The sequence below is a fragment of the Calonectris borealis genome, chromosome 23 (assembly GCF_964195595.1).
Source record: "Calonectris borealis chromosome 23, bCalBor7.hap1.2, whole genome shotgun sequence".
In the NCBI taxonomy this organism is placed as follows: Eukaryota; Metazoa; Chordata; class Aves; order Procellariiformes; family Procellariidae; genus Calonectris; species Calonectris borealis.
In genome coordinates this window covers 7,147,543-7,163,941 of record NC_134334.1, presented here as the reverse complement: position 1 = coordinate 7,163,941, position 16,399 = coordinate 7,147,543, and the positions used below count along the sequence as shown (strand labels likewise).

The window sequence follows — 16,399 nt, the reverse complement described above, 5'->3', positions numbered from 1 at the left end:
GCAGACAATGGTGTGTGTCTATGTGGTTATTTTTTGTTTTGTTTAATTTTTTGTCCCCTGAACAAAAAACCCAGGATTCTGCTTTTTGTGTTGGTTTATATAGGGCAGTTGATTTTGTTATTAAAACTTTCCATGTTTGCCTGTTCCGTTGTAGGCTCTGGCTGCCTGTTTGGCAGAGGTAGGGGAACAGTCGGTCTTCAAGAAGCTGCTGAGCAAAGTGAAGGATGCTCAAACCCTGGGTGCTCAGACCCGAGATGCTCAGACCCTCGTGTCTTTACTGAAGCTGTTTCAAGATGTGAATCCCAAGCTGAGAGTGGCTTTGCTGGAGAGGGAAGGAGGCAGCGGAGAAGCCCTGCAGCAAACAGGTAGAGAAGTGGGTGCAACCTCTGGCAAAGTGAGTGGGCAACCTTACAGGCAAAGCAGTTCTCCAGAAACCCTGTATCCTTACTGGGATGCAGGAGGTTTATCACGTGCTGGCCAAGATCCTGGAGCGTTTCTGTCCCGCAGCAAAGGGGTGCAGGCAGCGCAGGGCTCTCCCCATTGCTGCCTGGAGGGCTGGATCGATGGCTGTGCAGCCAGCGTGGGTCAGAGCACAGCTGAGCCTCAGCATTGAAAGCTCCTTTTTTACTTGAGTCTGACACAAAGCAGTGGCCTTGCAAACCTGGTGTTAACCTCCAGCTTGCTTTATGGCTTTGTGCTCTGTTAGATAAATGAGACGTTTTCCTTTCATAGAGTTTAAAGAGAATAGCAAAGTGGTTTTCCTCTGCTGCTTGTGCTTGGGATGAGCTTTGCTATTCACTTAGATCTTTCAGAGTTTCACTCGCTTCAGGAGCCTGTCAGTTCCTTCAGACTGACTTGTTTCTTCTCTTGTGTTTCTGAATCTTTTTCCCCCCAGAGAGCACAGACGAGGGAGAGACGCTGGCTGCTCGCTTGCTGGGACGCAGGGAGGAGCTGATCCAGAGCGTGACACAGCTAAGCCCCATCGTAGAGTTCCTGGAGGCGGCAGAAGAGGGATTCCTGACTGCCTCGGAGAAGCGGGTAAAAAAAAATCTGAAATAAGGAAACCTGTGTGGGCGAGGGGGGTGTGTGTGTGTGTGTGTGTCTGCAAGGCACCATCTTACTGCATGATTTGCCAAGTGATGTGCTAGCCTCACCTGGCAATTTCACCTCCCCTTGGCACAGCACGGACTGCATGTGTGTTGTCTCAAGTCCTTCTGTGCTGAACTGGGAATAATAAAAGCTGAGCTGCGAAGGCAACCTCAAGACCAGGATGAACATTGCCTGGTGCAGTGTCAGACCACCCCTGCAAGTGGAGCCTGGGGCAGAGGAGGTGCCTGGTACTCCTCATAGGCCCTGGAAATGCCTTTTTGTGAGCCTGGAGAAGGCTCTGTAGTGGAGTTGGGTTTTAGCAGAACCACTAAAACCTCTGTGCTGCCTGTCTTCCGGTTATATCCTCGTATACTTGATCATTGGCTTATCTTTCAGCTGACTCTCCCAACTCTAACTCTTTTCTTTAACTCTTGTCACACAGTTGCCTGCAAGAGTAGCACATCCACTGACTTTTTTTTTTTTTTTTTTTTTTTTTTATTTAATGCAGCAGTTGGTGGGGAGGACTATTGCTTTCCTGTAAGCAATTGCATTACGTGTGCTGATTTGCAGAAGCCATAACGAACAAAACATTGTGTATAACCTGCTTTTTTTTGTGTTTTGGGAGGAGCTGGCTATATCCTGCCTGTGCAGCTGAAACTTGCAGGGTGCCCTAGCATGCTGCGTTCGGTACACAGCTTGCAGACCTCCTGTCCTAGTTTGCCACATCAGTTAGTTCCCCTGACGCAGGATTATAGCGAGTGGAAAGCGCTGTTGTGCTCAGTGGCATGAATGATGGCTGCTTTCTGTCTGAGTGAGCCTGACCAGAGCCATGACGGGTGGGCTGAGAACCTCTGCCGGTCTTGTAAGTCCCTCAATAATGTCTTGCTCACTTGCACGCAGTCCCTGATCAAGTGTTCATCGTGGAGCATCCCCGGGTAAGGGCGCAGCTCGGTGCAGGAGGGCCAAAGAAGGTGCTGCCAACAGAGGCATCCGGCTTGTCCCCGTGGGCTAGGCTGTGGCTGGTGGCTGATGAATTTTCCCCTCCGTAAGCAGCATGGCTGAGCAGAATGGGGATGTGAGAGGAGAGAGCGAGGCGTGAATGCAGCAAAGGACTCGGTATCTGCCGGGGATATTGCGGCTGTCAGCAGAGACCTACGTGAGCATGCCTGGAGCTGAGCTCCTAGCCGTGAAAGCTGCATCAGCAGTGGGGAGGTTAGGATTTTTCATATATGCCTGTTCATGTTGCAGTGCGACCTTTCTTTTAAAGGCTGTGCCTTTTCCCTGCTCTCTTCTTTTTGTCTTCATGAAATTAGATAGTTATAATGCAGCCATTTTTTATCTCCCTTCCCGTTGAAAAAAACCAAACAAACCAATCACAAACTAAAACCATTCTGCCCTCATAATTCTGTCCCTTGGGCACAGGATCCAGCCTTTAATTGCATCGTCATATACTACGGGACTCCTGCCTTGTTTGGTGAAGGGGTAGTGTTATTCAGTACTTCTTTTTATCCTCTTCAGTCACTCTATGCTCCATTGGCTGCAGAGCCTCCAAACCCTACTCTGAATACAAAATCCTTCTCCTTTCTATGGGATCCCTTTGTGCTCCTGTTGTAGCCCATGGGTTCCCTGCAAATAACAAACGTGTTTGGGGAGCACTCTGGTGAGGCTTGGTGCATCGCTCTTTCCCTGCTGTGGCACAGGAAAATAAAGTGGAAATTGCCAAGTGTAGACTGACCTTGGGGGGTTCCCTTTTTTCAGGCTTGGTTTATTTGGTTTTTGTTTTGTTTGTTTGGTTGGTTTTTTTTCCCCCTCCAGACAAGTGGAAAAGTGCTTAATTATTTCAGAAGTTAAATTGATTAAAACGGTGGTCCTGTGGCATATGTGCAGTTGAGATCTCTGGTGTCTCAGGTGCAGTACTGGGAAAACGAACATGGAATTAGCAGCCACCTCTGAAGGTTTCATCTTACCTGATTCATCCAGCATTGCACGAGAGCTCTGGGCTGGCAGAGATAGGGTCTAGTTCTCCAAGGGTTCATAAAGACGAGGCTTTCCTTTTTCTTCTCACAGTCACTGCCTCATTAGCTACACATTTATTCAGCAAGACAAGCGCGAGTTTTACATGTAACAGCCTTTTTTCTAGGCAACTGGGTTCTTTCTGTGCCTGGTCCAAGCTATGCGTGGAGCAAGTCTGATTTTCTTTGCTCAAAAACCGGTACGCGATGTGTTGTGAAGCCCCTTGTTTTTCTGGGGAACTTTTAACCTAGAATTTCTATTTTTTTGAGTGCTTAACTTTATGGCTTTATTAGAGTTTCTGTAATGTGGGGGAGGTAGGGTGGAGGATTTGGGGGATGGCTTGGGTGCAGATTCTCACTTAAGAGAAATAAACTTAGATACAAAGGAAGAGCAGGTAACCTCTTGTGCATGGTGTCCCATGGCTTAGGTCGTCGCAGAGTTCAGAGCGACCAGACCACAGTACAGCCCTGAACCTGGAGCATCAGAGTAGCTGGTAAAAACACCCATCCTTTCCTTCTGTCCAGGCTTTCTTCTAGAGAGGACTTGGACATTTTGAGCTATGTACTTTCCCTTCCCACTGGCTCCAGTGCCTACACGGCTTGATGTTCAAACCAAACTGCTTCAGAGCTAGGACAGGTATGAATGACAGCAATGGCCGTTGCAGGAGCAATCCTAACTGGACGCACCGGGCGATGGAGAAGTCCCATTGCAAGCAGAACAGGGGTATGTTTTCTGACTGTCAAAATGTCAGCACTGCATCCCCCACTGCCAGGGCCATCACTTCTGCGCCTGTCGACACTTGCCTGGGAGCAACGGTAGATTACAGCGTGAGCTCCCCAAAAAGATGCTGCTCTTGTACCCCTTTTTGTGTTCTCTTGAAAGATAACTTCAGACTGAGCAATCCAGAGTCAGCTCAGTGTGAATTAGATGGGAGGGTATGTCAACAGGTTCACTAACCTGTTTTGGCTGTAAAAGGACAGATTTTTAGAAATGAGCGGAATGAATTAATGAGATCAGCTGCTCGTAAGAGCGCAGGAGGAGCTGTTGGATTAGTTTCTTTCATGTTAAAGGTAGGAGAACTGTCTGAAGTTTGCATCCTCAACAAGAGAGGAGAATTCGTATGAGAGGTTACAGACCTGAGTGAATTAATAACTTGAGGGAAGAGTATTAGGACCAGCAAGGAATGGATGAAATGTCCGACAGGCAAATAAAGGTACTTTAGAGGTATGAAGAGGATCTTGCAGTATTAGGCTGCTGGGCATCACAGCCTATATTGAGACAAGCAACAAACGTTTGTCTGATCAAGTAAAGAAAAATAATAATAATAAGAGATGACTCTCAAACTCACAACTGAGCCTAGGGACAAATCAAGGAGAGACACGGAAACAGAAATTTCCTGCAGCTGAAGTGAAACCACAACTCAAAGGGCATCCCCCAACAGACTGGAGGAGCTGACACATGTGGCTATGAGAGCGACAGCAAGGTTTATTACTGTATTTTCCAAGTTGAGACTGGTCCCTGCAATTGATAACCAGGACAGACGTGGGAGAGGAAAGCAGTGATTCAGGCAGCCAGCTCTGTGGGTGCTCAGGAATATGTGTTGGGACGGGCTGGAGGATGCACGTAGCTGAAGCACTGCGTGTAAGCAAAAAAATGGGATAAAATGCAAAGGGTGTTTGAGTAAATTGTTTCTGCCTGACCTGGAATCTTTATTTGATGAGATAAAAATGGATTTTTCTGCCTCGATCTAGACTTAAGCAAAGCATTTGAATTTCATGTGAGGAAATTGTTAAACGAGAGGCAGTGGTGCTATTAAAAAAGGATGTATCTTATTGGGAGATAACTGCAGATTGAGCTGAAGGCAGGACTGACAGGTTGGAGCAAGGTTACCATTGGGATTCTTGGCACTTTCTTAATATTAACACTAATGTTATTGACACAAAAATATCAAAGCATGCTTAACAAAACTTGCTGATGAGCAAAACTGGGATCTTTTGTCCACACAGAGGAGGATCTGCAAGAGGGAGAAGAATTACATGGCTGGAGAACTAAGTAGTAAGGATTGAATAACGTGGTAGTATAAAGTGAAGGGCGTACATTTAGATGCAGTAACGAGAACTAAGAATTTAGACCTCATCTGAAATTTCTGTGTGCAGTTCCAGTCTTGTTCAAAAAAGGTGAATTTGTATTGAAGCAGAGATGGATCTGCAGTTGTAAAATCAGGGGAGTGGAGAAGCTGTTTTACGAGAGGAGCTGCCTTATTTAGACAAGTGAAGTGAAGACTGAGAGGGAATATGATTGTGCTCTTATAAAGAAATTGGAGAGGAAAGGTAGGGTAGCCTCAGAGATTTTAGAAGAGCATTTTAAGCTAAAAGATAATGTTGGCACATGAACAAATGGGTATACACTGGCCATGAATAAATTGAAGCTGAAAATTAGAAGAATCAACAGGGGAATGAGACTGTGGGAGAGCTTTCCAACCAGGGGAAAGGAAGCAAAAATGTAACTAGTTTTAGGACAGACCTTAATAATTTTATTAATGGGGCTGTGTAGTGTAGTGTTTATGACAGCAGGGAACTGGGCTGGTGACCTACAGAGTTTCTGCCAGTCCTACACTTCAAATGCTTAGGAACACAGTGTTTGCAGAGAGGAGGTCAACCTGTATTTGTCAACTGCCTTTCCCTTGTAGGAGCCTTGTAGATCTTATACTGGCGTGCTAGAGCTTTTCCAAGCTACAGTGATTGCATCTCACATAAGAGATGTCTCATGTGGCCTCGTCGTAGATATAATCATTCAATTAATAGGATGCTTATTTAAATAACAAGTCTTTTTTTTTTTTTCCTCTCCATCCTTGTCTTTCAATGACAAGCAGAAAAATTGGGGAGACAAGGGAAGAGAGACTGCCAATTTAAAAAATACTTGCAAAAAATATTAAATGAAGTATTATGTTGAATCCTGTCTTTAAGTCTTTTTTTTTTTTTTTTTTTGTTCCCTTTGAAAAAATGTTTTTTGCTTGTCAGCCACTTCCAAGAGCTAGACGTGGTGGAATAACCCACCAGGGTAGTTTTCAAGGTGACACGTCAGATATACCTGGGACTTGTTTAGATGTCCCTGTAACTAGCACCCTGTAACATCTCCCAGTTAATCTAATTAGTGGAAGCAGTGAATGTGGATTTATTGCGGTACTGTGCACTGTGATACTCTTACTGTTTCTCTGATCTCTATTCATATCCTGGAGTTTGTAGGAAGCTCTCACAAACAGGTTTTTGGCTGTTTCTTTGTCACAGGTGATTTTGGATTGCTGTGAAGGTGGATCTCAGAGGGAAGCAGTGGACAATCTGCTCAGGAAGGTGGATGAAGAGAAAACCCTGAAAGCGGAAAGTTTGATCAAACTTCTGGGGGCTGTGAAAGCATCATTCCCTGGTCTCCACCTTCTGCTAGATGACTTGGTGGCAACGGCAAACGTCTCTGATGGCAAAGGTATGGGTACACTAAATTTCAGACGCCTGGGGACTCAGTTCAGAGAATTGCCAGGAAGTTTGGATGCTTCTCTGCTTTCATTTAAGGGAATGGGATGGCCATTTTATGCAAACAAAAATGGTCTGGGAGCACTTGCGTAGGAGGACTATGCTGGCAAGAAGGCCCCTGCTTTGCAATGAAATGAGAAGTGTTGGGCAGAAGCCTGTTGGGCTCCTTCCTTGAGTTTAACGCTGATAGGGTAGAAGCTAGGATGTCATCTCTGGAAAACTGGAGAACTGTTCCCTCCAGTGTCAAATTACTTTTTGGTTTTGAGTCACTTAAAAGCAGCAGCGTGTGTCTCCATAATAAAAAGAACAATTTTCACTTAATAAACCCTTCGTAGGTGAAGGCATCTTTACCAAACTCTGGTCCATTGGTGACTTTAACTCATGATATTTGCTGGCTTTGAAAGAAAATACCTGAAACTTCCCCAGAGCTGTACACGTCTTGAAATTAAATACAGGCAATGTCTTACCTGGCTTCAGTCTTTGTGAACTCCTTGTGATTGAGGGAGGTTGCGGGCTGTGCCTTTGATTGGGTAGTGTTTCTGCACGTCGTGGTCATTGAGTTGTGGTCTCCTGTGTGGAGCAGAGTATGCTGATGGGAGTCCCACGCTTAGTGTCCCCGTTAGACATCATTATCTTGGACATCTGGTCTCCTCCTTTTTGTTTTAGTGGGGTTTTATTGTGTTGCCTGCCAGTGATGGTTCAGGGACTTGTGAGTCCTCACCTTTTGGCTGGAGGACAGCCTTCCAAGTTTGGGTGGGTTTAGGCAGCAGTTCAGATAGAGAGGCAAATTTCACCAGCTCTGAAGTCACTTAAAAATTAAAAACTAAATTAACATGCAGTGAAATGTAAATGAATGTTTAATAGAAGGCAAAATTGTGCTCATAATGCTGATAATTTCCTCTGCAGCAAGCATTCCCGACAGGCAGTTTGCTTTGTCATTTGTTAAGCATGATTGCTTTCTTGAAACACCAGGCTCCCAACATGGTTAATTATCTAGTGGTAATACCCATTCCAAGGAGGAGCATTCCTTAATTACATAGAGCTGAATCTCTTCAAATTGCAGCTTGAATAAACAGAAGCACAAATATTTCTTATCGTGGAAATGGAGAGGGAGGGAATGATTTGAGCCACTGCTGTTAGCCTTTGACGTCCTGTGCTGTCCTGCTAACAGAAAGGAGGACGTCTTGTACGCTGGTGCAGGGCACGCTCTGGTTATGGAGCTCACCTTGGTACGGCAGCAGAACCGAGAGTGCATTCCTAACAACTCAAATTTGTGTAATAAATCAGAAACATTCCAGTGGGAGAAGGGGGAAAATATTTTTATTGTAAACCATCCCCTGATCCATGTGGGGCACATCCAAGTCACACCTAAACCTTACGGAGCTCAAGTGCTTAATGAGGTTCCCTTAGCTTTGCCAGGGAGTAGACTTGTGTCTCCAGGAAGTCTTTGTCCAGGGAGTTTTTCATATTAGCTCAAAATCTTCTGGTGATTATTCCCACAGCCCGCCATTGCCCCCTTCACCATCCTGGAGAGCTTTCTCTTCTCTGTATGTCTTCTGGGTCCCAGAGACTCTATTTTCTTTTCACCAAACTGTGTGTATTTAGCTGCTTTTCTCCCAAGTAGTGCTGTGCAAATAATAGGTTTTTCTGTTTGCTGCTGAACGAAAATGATTAAAAGACCTAAGCACACAAACAAAAAACGCACACAGATGTCTTGGATGAACAACAGTTTTTTGTTTTGGTTTGTCCTACAAAAGTATAACTACACATCTTCTCCAATTTAGTAAGTCCAACAGTGAAAAAAAATCCTTTTCAGATTCATCTCTTCGGCAATTTCCAGTTTTATTTGTCAACTAATCTGGCAAGTACAGTCATATATTACTTTTGGTACACAGGATTTTGCCCAAGTCTCTTCATTATCCTGAATAAACACTGTTCCTCTTTCTTGAATTAGTCCATTGAGTCTTGATACTGGGGTGTCTTTAAAGGGTTGCGGTGTTACTCTAGAGCCATCGCCTCTCAGACTCATCAGGGCAAACCTCAGCAGACCCAGCTTGGAATTAGATATGGGAGGAGGAAGGAATGAGGTTAAAGTCGCATTTGTTTTGGTGTAAGGGAGAGAAGAGGCTGTTACTGCTTTGCAATCACAAGTCTGGTTTGTATTCCTTTAACGTTTTCACCAAGGACAACTCAGCCCGCTAAGTTCTTGATTACCTTGGACCATCTGTGTGTTTGTAAAATATTAGTATGTGTGATAGTCATACACCGCTGAGATGGAGCATGTTGCAGAGCTCCTCGGTGGAGTGGAGCAAAGACTCTCACTTACAGACCTCTTTCAATGAAACTACAATTAAGAGTCAGTAATGGGGTCTCCTTGATTCCAGGGCATCAGAAGAGGCTGATGAACATCTCGAGGTGTTGTCTTCACAGACAAGGGCACATGTTTACCTGCTGAACATGGCTGAAAACCAAGACTTTCTTCTCCTGGGCTGAGACTCGGAAGGCATTTGGGTGCCAGAGATCTATTTTTGTAGGCACATATGGGCAGAGGATATTCTGTGTTATCTTTGATTTGGAGAAGTTTTGATTTGTCATGTCCATCCTCTGCTTGAAGGTGAATCCAAGTGTCCTGAGCATAAGGCCTGAGCATTAGTGACCCAGGGAGAACTGGCTGCCTTGACTTTTTCGATCTCCCCTAGCTCTGAAGCCCTTTGGGAAGATGCTGCAAGCTGAGCTGTTCTTATTTTCATTCATTTGCATTCAGCCAAATGGAGCCCAGAGGATTATGGAGCCAAACTGTTGAGGCAATACCAAGAAAACTTAGCGGAGCTCCTCACAGACACCCCGACGCTGCTGCGGGGCATCTCTGCTGCACAGAGCCTGGCTCCTGCTGAGAGAGAGGTAAGCAGTCTCCTGCATGTGTGCAAGCAGATACTGAGCTTTAATCCCCATGTGGGATCCCTATCAAGTCCTGAGGACTTGATTTACTACCTGTCATGGCTTGGTTTGGGGCAGTCCTCCAGCAGGACTTGGTTTAGTGATTCCTTAGCATTTCATAGCGGGAGTGAAGCAGGTAACGCGTATGAAGCTGAAGGTTGGCAAGTAGGAGCGGCTGATTTGGGCACTGAGGAGAGATGCTCAGCTTCAGTGAGTCGAGGAGATGGCTGATGTGTTTGGGTGAAGGGCTGGCCTTCAAAGCAGTCACCGTGAGCCAGGTCTTCAGCAGGGCGGAAGCAAGGGAAGGCTTGGGTCTGGGGTGAGCCACAGTTGTCGCTAAGCGTGACGCAGGGCAGATAGATGGTGTCATTTGTTAGTGCCTCACTGTGGGTCTTTCCAAGGCGATGGAGCAGGTTGTGAAGCGTGAGGCCGGCGGATTCGCCTCCCTTGTGTCGGCAGCGCTGGAGGAGCAGTCTCTGTCGGTCTCTGCCGTTTGGCAGCTGCTGCTGGCTGTGCGGGAGCCTGCACCGCTGAACCGGCTCATGGAGGAGATCCGGAAACAACCCGGCGCAGAGTTTTTCTTCCAAGCAGGTAATGTCCTTGGTGTCCCCCCACGCTCTCCCTGAGCTTCTCCCACTGCTTTCTAACTCCTCACCCTCTCCCCGGCCAAGAACCTTTCTTCCAATGGGTCTTAACACCCATGTCGTTGGTGAAACAGTGGATTGGTTGGAAAAGCACTTCTGTCCGCAAGTGCGGCTGCTTTGCTTGTGGCTCTGTGCCTTCAGGTTTTGTAATGAGCAAACCTTTTGAGAGCTGGCCACCATCCTGCGCTAAGAACCAGCTGGAGGCCCATCAGACTGAAAGTATGGGTTTCATCAGAGGTCTGTGTGCAGCCGCCACCCTGCGCTCCCCGGCGCCTCGGCCTCTGGCTTTGAGTTTTCCTACTTTAAAACCTAAACTCTGCTTTTCCCCCAAAATCGTTACGAAAATCTCACGCGAGTGTGAGGAGCTCTCAGGGTGGTGGTCTCGTGGGGCGGGAGAATCATGTCTACCTTTTGAGGTTGTCAGTGTCTCTTTCAGCAATGCGCTTTGGAAAACCTGATCTTCTCACCCAAAGTTGGACAAGCAGTGATAAGTGAGGTTTTATGGGTTTTATGCTGGGTGTCAGTGCTGCAATTAGTGTAATCAAAGCTTGCTGTTTCCCATGCCCCAAAGAAGTCACTCCTGCTGTTAACAGCCCAGCTTCAGGGGTGGGCTGGAATAAGCTAAGCAAAGCTAAGGCCTTCAGATTCTCCTTGGGTTTTGTGTTTTTAAATATCTTTACTTTTTATTTTCATCTTCAGTGGCCACCAGCGAGAGCACAGCCATTGAGATCATCCTGCGGCACAGCAAGCTGATCTCGGAAGCCATCCAGCAGAGAGGGGACCTGGAGGACTTGGCTCCGGGGGAGGCAGGACTCACAGAAGCAGTGAAAGAGGTACGAGGGGATGCTCTCGGAGCCGGCATGGTTCGGGGCTCAAAGGGTGGACGCCCCAGCGTGCACTGAAATCAAGGGACATTACTTGGGCTGGGGAAGCCATCCAAAGTTGAAGGTGCCGTTTGAGCTGGCTCTTCCAGGACATATGAGAATGAAACGCTCCTCGAAAATGCACTGAGGATGCCATTGTGTAGCATCCCCGAGCACCTTGCCTGTTTTCCCTTTGACAAGGAAAATGAGCTGTGTTAGTTAGTAACGAGCTGGCCTTTTCCACCAAGTAGTCTGCGGTTGCTCATTCCTGCTCTGGTTAGCTGCTGCTGGAGATCTGGAAGGGTGAAGTATGTATGGGCATGCACAGATCCTCGCCCTGGTTCTCCTTGCAGTGGCTGGCTGAAGCAGGTTTGGATTTGGAAGGGAGAGTAAAGCCCAGAGAGAGTTGTGTATGAAACACAGGTTTATGAGTTAGGTAAGCTTGTAATGCTATAAGGCGTTGAGGAACCGCTCTTTCCATGGAAAGGTGGTTTTAAGTGAGCTAATACCAAAACAGAAAGTCTGAGAATTTAATTTGTTGTAACTTCTTTTTAATCCTGAAATTCTCTCAGCTCATGCACATACATCAGTGGAGGGCCAAAGACCTGTATGGAAAGGGATTTATTTTCTGGTTTCTCAAAGCAGGTTCCCAGCAGTAGAGATAAAACAAAGAGGATGTACCCTCAATCCCAGACCATCCCGACCTTTCACAGCCCAAAATCTCTGTCGTGTGATGTTTTCTTCTTCTTACTTCTCCAGCTACTGAGTATTTCTGCTCAGAAGGAAAATTCAGAGGCCTCCTTGAAAGCAGCTCTGAGCACAGCCCAGGAGAAGTCTGTCCCAGCCATCAAGATCTGTCAGCTGCTGTGCAATGTCCATGAGTCCTTTCCAGACCTGCAGCCAGTGATGCAGGAGCTGGGGCATGTGGGTAAGAAAAGCACAGGCTTTCATCCTTCTGTGATCTTTTACACATGGTTATGGGAGTCTTGGGCAGTTTGGTAGTGGACCTCAGTGTCCTGGTTCACAGAACTACCCCTGGCCAGATGTCGGAGTTGTACTTGCAGGAGGATTCGTAGGGGTGACCTCTGGATCCAAGCGCTGGAGTTTGCGCTTGGAGTTTTAACATGCACCATGTTAAAGTTTTGTACATTATGAGGGTTGTGGAGACCGTAACTGACCCCATACTGGTATTTCTTAACTGCATTTGTGTTTCTCCACCCCAGCCCTTGCTGTAGAGGCATTTAAACAACTTAGTTATGTAATTTGTATCTATATTGGCTTATTTTTCAGTATTATTATCCTTAAGCTGTGGGGTTTCTTTGGCTCTTCCTGTGCTGTTGGATCTGTATGAATTTGGACTTGTATTACAATCCCTTGATTTTATATGTGTATGTGTGGATACTTCACAGGCTGATTGTGGAAAGGTCACATCAGAGCGCACTTGTCTTGTGCAAAGATGACCGTGATGGTGCAGTTTGTAGTCCCAGGCTATTTTCTGAGTTTATTTACTTATAGTGCCTTAATTTGGTCTTGCTGCATGTACACTTTACAGAGCAAATGATCCCCTGGGAGGGTCCCACAGCAGTAGGGGAATGTTACATACTGTACTAGTTCAGCAAAGGTATGAACGAAACATATGCAGATAGCAATTTGGTGAACTCCGGAAACAATGCATAGCAATAACCATGTGTGAGACCCTGCCCTGAGCTGTGGGAGTCTTTCCGGCTGAGCTGAATTGTATCTCTGCATCCGTCACTTGAAGGAAGAATGCTTAACAGAATTTGGTGCTTTAATGAAAAAGATAACAGAGACCCAGGAAGCTAACTGCAGGTTTGCATTCTCTTGAAAAGGATGCAAATGTGACTTGCTTATTCTGTTTGCTCACATACATTTTTATGGCATTGTGTTTCCCAGCGCATCCAGATTCTTTGGGCTGCAGAATCCACTGGGATGTACACAGTGTGATTTTTATACGAGCACAGACGCTGGTTCAGCTCAATCCATCCCTATTTACTTGTGGTGCCAGAGCTGCTTAGCTTACGGTGCAGTGTGGAAATACGAGCAGATTGCTAGGTAGTTAGAGTAAGCAGCTTGTTATTAATGTCTTGTCTTTTTTTAGGGGTAGAAGGTTTAATTGCTTTGTCTGAAAATTTGGGTCAGGGCCACGATTGGTCTTTATGAATGAACACAAGCCTCGTGGCTTTGACACTCGCCATCGTTTTGTGTTTGACAGTGACAGGCGAAGCCAATGTTCCCCGAGTGCTGGGAGGGGGCAGAGAGCGACCTGCGCCTAGGTTTGTTGGCTTGCCTGCGTTCTTGAGCAACGGGGAAATGTTGGGGTGGTAGATGGGACGGGGTGACTGGGAGCAGCGCGTGTGTAGAGGAAACCTGGATTGCTGCTGTAGCCATAGAGCTCAGAGGATGATAGCGTATGCTCTGCTCCCCTTTCTTGATTCAGTGGCCTTAGTGGTCTCCCTGAGAGATGTACTAGACTGTAGATCCACAATCCATGCCCAGTTCAGATCTAGGTCCTCTCTTCTAACTCCAGAAAGAGCTGCAACCAATCCAGTTGGCTTTTTCACCTGGTCATGGCTCTGATGAGGATTTCCAGAGAAAAGGCAATTCCTTTTTATCTGCCATTCCTTCTCTGTCTCCTGATGCTGCAGGCACTTGCCCCACTCCCCTTGTCCCTGTCTGACCATGGGATGTGCCAGGGCTGATGCCCTGGTGGCTCTAGAGGAGGTAAGCCAACAAAAATTGCACGTTCTTGTGAACGTGCAGCCCATCTTAGCTCCAGGACACCGGAGTGCTTACCAGCGAGGGACTTGGGGAGTCAGCTAGATTGCTCTGGCAGATGCCTGCTTCTCTGGCACCAATATCAAAGAGAGCAGACTGCTGTTACCAAGTGTCTTTGCAGGGCTTCAAGCCAAGGTTGAGACGAAATCAAGCAAGAAGCAACATCAAAAACAAGAGCCCTGGAAAAACGGTATTTACTTGGCAAAAACATGTATTCTGTATGAAGTGTGCAGAGGAGGATTGCCAGTTACCAGCCCCTCTTTGGCATCCTGCGGATCTTTACACTGAACTTCCATATCTTAATTCCTAGGCCGGTCTGCTTAGCTCTGGTATCACTGCTTACCAGCCCTAAATGTTGCAGGTGGCTTTATGGATCAATAGCCATGTGGCTTTTGGCATGAGATATGAACGATAACTGCGGGCCTCATGTTTGAGGGATGCGAGTTTCCATTTGAAACAGAGGAGATCTTACATTTCTGAAGAACGTATGTGCTGCATGGACATGCGTACAGTTTGCATTGCCACTTGAAAGCAACAGATTTTACATCTCTACCAAAATAAAAAAAAAAGAAGAAAATTCTGATACTTCATTTAGGTGAGCTGAAGCACTTGGAAAGCATCAGGCATCCCTGTGGAGGAAACTGTCTGCGTCCATCCCCAACCACACTTAGCATCATCAAAGTAATGGGTTGGTTTCTTTGGTGGAGGTACAATATGAAATCTGTTGGCTTCTCCTTGGGTCCCTTCTGTAGTCAGAGCACTTTCACTGTTGGCAGCTGGTGCTTGCAAGGATGAGGTTTGGCTCTTCCAGCCAACTCCATAACCTCCTCTCCAGCCAGCTGCTTTCCAGGTCTCCGTACAGTCAGAAGATATACCTTACTTTCAGATCGCAGAAATGTGTCAAGAACTCCAGCAAAAAGGCTTTTCCTCTGCATAGTCTTGTGTTTAAAACAGACAGTTAGCATCTAACTTAGGTCTGAGGTAGCCCCTGGAATTGTTAAACTGTAGGGTCTGTAAGCAAAATACCATTCTCCCCTAGAAAGATTCTGCGTTAGAAGCCACCATGTGTGTCAGCAACCATCGAAATGACCTTCAAGATGCAAAGGGGTAGGTGAAATTTTCTTCCAGCTTAAGCTGAAGAAGTGGGAGATGGGATGGTCACACACCAAGGTATCTTCTGCTTCTGGAGTCTAATATCTATCATGAATTGCAGGGAGGGTAGAGCAGCCACCAGGATTACAGACTCAGCAGACCATTTACAAAAGAGAAAGAGAACTTGGTATGAAATACACCATAATTAACAGCAGGGTTTTTCTTCCAGTGTTGAATGTCTTTGCCACCAGAGAATGGAAAGCGATGCAAAGTCCAGAGTCCTGGAGGACCCCGCAGTTGGGAATTCATGCCTGGGACCTTTCTGGTGTACGTTTACCTTCGGGCTCGTCTCAGCCAGAGGCGTGACCAAAACATGCTAAGTTCCTGCCCCTCAAACTTGATGTGCAATCATTTCTTCAGTCTGGTCTTATTTCTCATGAGAGCACTCGGGTTCACCTCCAAGCTTCCTGCATCTCCAATGATGGAAGCTGACCGGCTAATGTCTGTTGCTTGACGCTGCTCTAACGAGGTATGAAATGTTGTCTTCACCCATAGGAGGCTTTCTGGGAGACATCCTGGCTGCCAGGCGGAAAGGAATTGCTGCCCTGACGTAGCAGTGCCATGTGTCCCCTCTTCTGTTCAGGCAGCAGCCAGCCCGTGGTACTTGATGCCATTAAAGAAACCTGCAAGTTCAGCAACCTGGCACCTGACCTTACTGTCACATCAGCTTTGCGTCATGCAGTTTAGCCTGTCTCGCATTCACCTGTCTCATGGTAGCCAGACTTTGAAAGCCTTTTGAGGGTGTATTCCACATCAGGCAAGGTTCCTCCTGCCATCCAGGTTGTATGTATTATACTGGGACTACAAGGTGCAGGTACCGAGCCATTGATTTCACGTGATCTGTTTCAGCTTTCTTTCAAAACTGTTCTCTGGGAGTAGTAGCATCCCCCTGAAGATGGAGAGCTGTTCCTGGAGCCCCTTTATGCATTTCCCCATGAAGGTGGACTGAAGTTGAGAGTTCTCCCTGCCTTTATACCATTACAGTCTTGTGCTGTTGTCTAGGCTAAAGGTTTGTAATTCTGAACAACTCTTTCACAGGCATAAGAGCAGGAGGACCATGAGCCAGCTCTTGGCGCACTGGGGTCCGTGGCAAAACTCCTCTTCACCTCATCTGACTCAGGTTACACCCCTGCTGCCATGGCACTTCCTCTAGACATTTCCAGTCCTGGTTTCCTTAGTGCTCGTATCTTCATTCACATTCATCCTGCCCAGCAAGATGACTCTTTTTGATGTTCAACAGTTCTGGGAGGTTTAAAGATACGTCTTCATTTGGGTCAGAAAAACTGACAGTGTTGGTTGTAGGGATGTGGGAAGAGACCTTAGAGGTGAAAGGTGCGTATTGCTATCTTGACAGAGCAGGACAAACTGGAAACCAGAC

The 16,399-nt window shown here is 46.5% G+C and overlaps 1 protein-coding gene across 7 annotated transcripts in view; it reads left to right on the top strand.

Annotated features, from left to right (window-relative positions):
• The window catches only part of ZBTB40 (zinc finger and BTB domain containing 40), a 40,044-nt gene that overhangs the window by 15,936 nt on the left and 7,709 nt on the right, over positions 1-16,399 (top strand). For 4 of the 7 annotated variants that reach the window (XR_012676963.1, XM_075171944.1, XM_075171945.1 and 1 more), the window contains exons 4-11: positions 155-365; positions 896-1,038; positions 6,390-6,582; positions 9,394-9,530; positions 9,968-10,157; positions 10,910-11,043; positions 11,833-12,001; positions 13,991-14,059. Coding sequence is in view for 5 of the 7 variants with exons in the window: in XM_075171944.1 (XP_075028045.1) it covers positions 155-365; positions 896-1,038; positions 6,390-6,582; positions 9,394-9,530; positions 9,968-10,157; positions 10,910-11,043; positions 11,833-12,001; positions 13,991-14,059 (1,246 nt within the window). In the remaining 2 variants the exon portion in view is untranslated. The remainder of the gene's footprint in view (positions 1-154; positions 366-895; positions 1,039-6,389; positions 6,583-9,393; positions 9,531-9,967; positions 10,158-10,909; positions 11,044-11,832; positions 12,002-13,990; positions 14,060-16,399) is intronic. The other 3 variants (XR_012676964.1, XM_075171947.1, XM_075171946.1) reach the window with 1 other exon arrangement.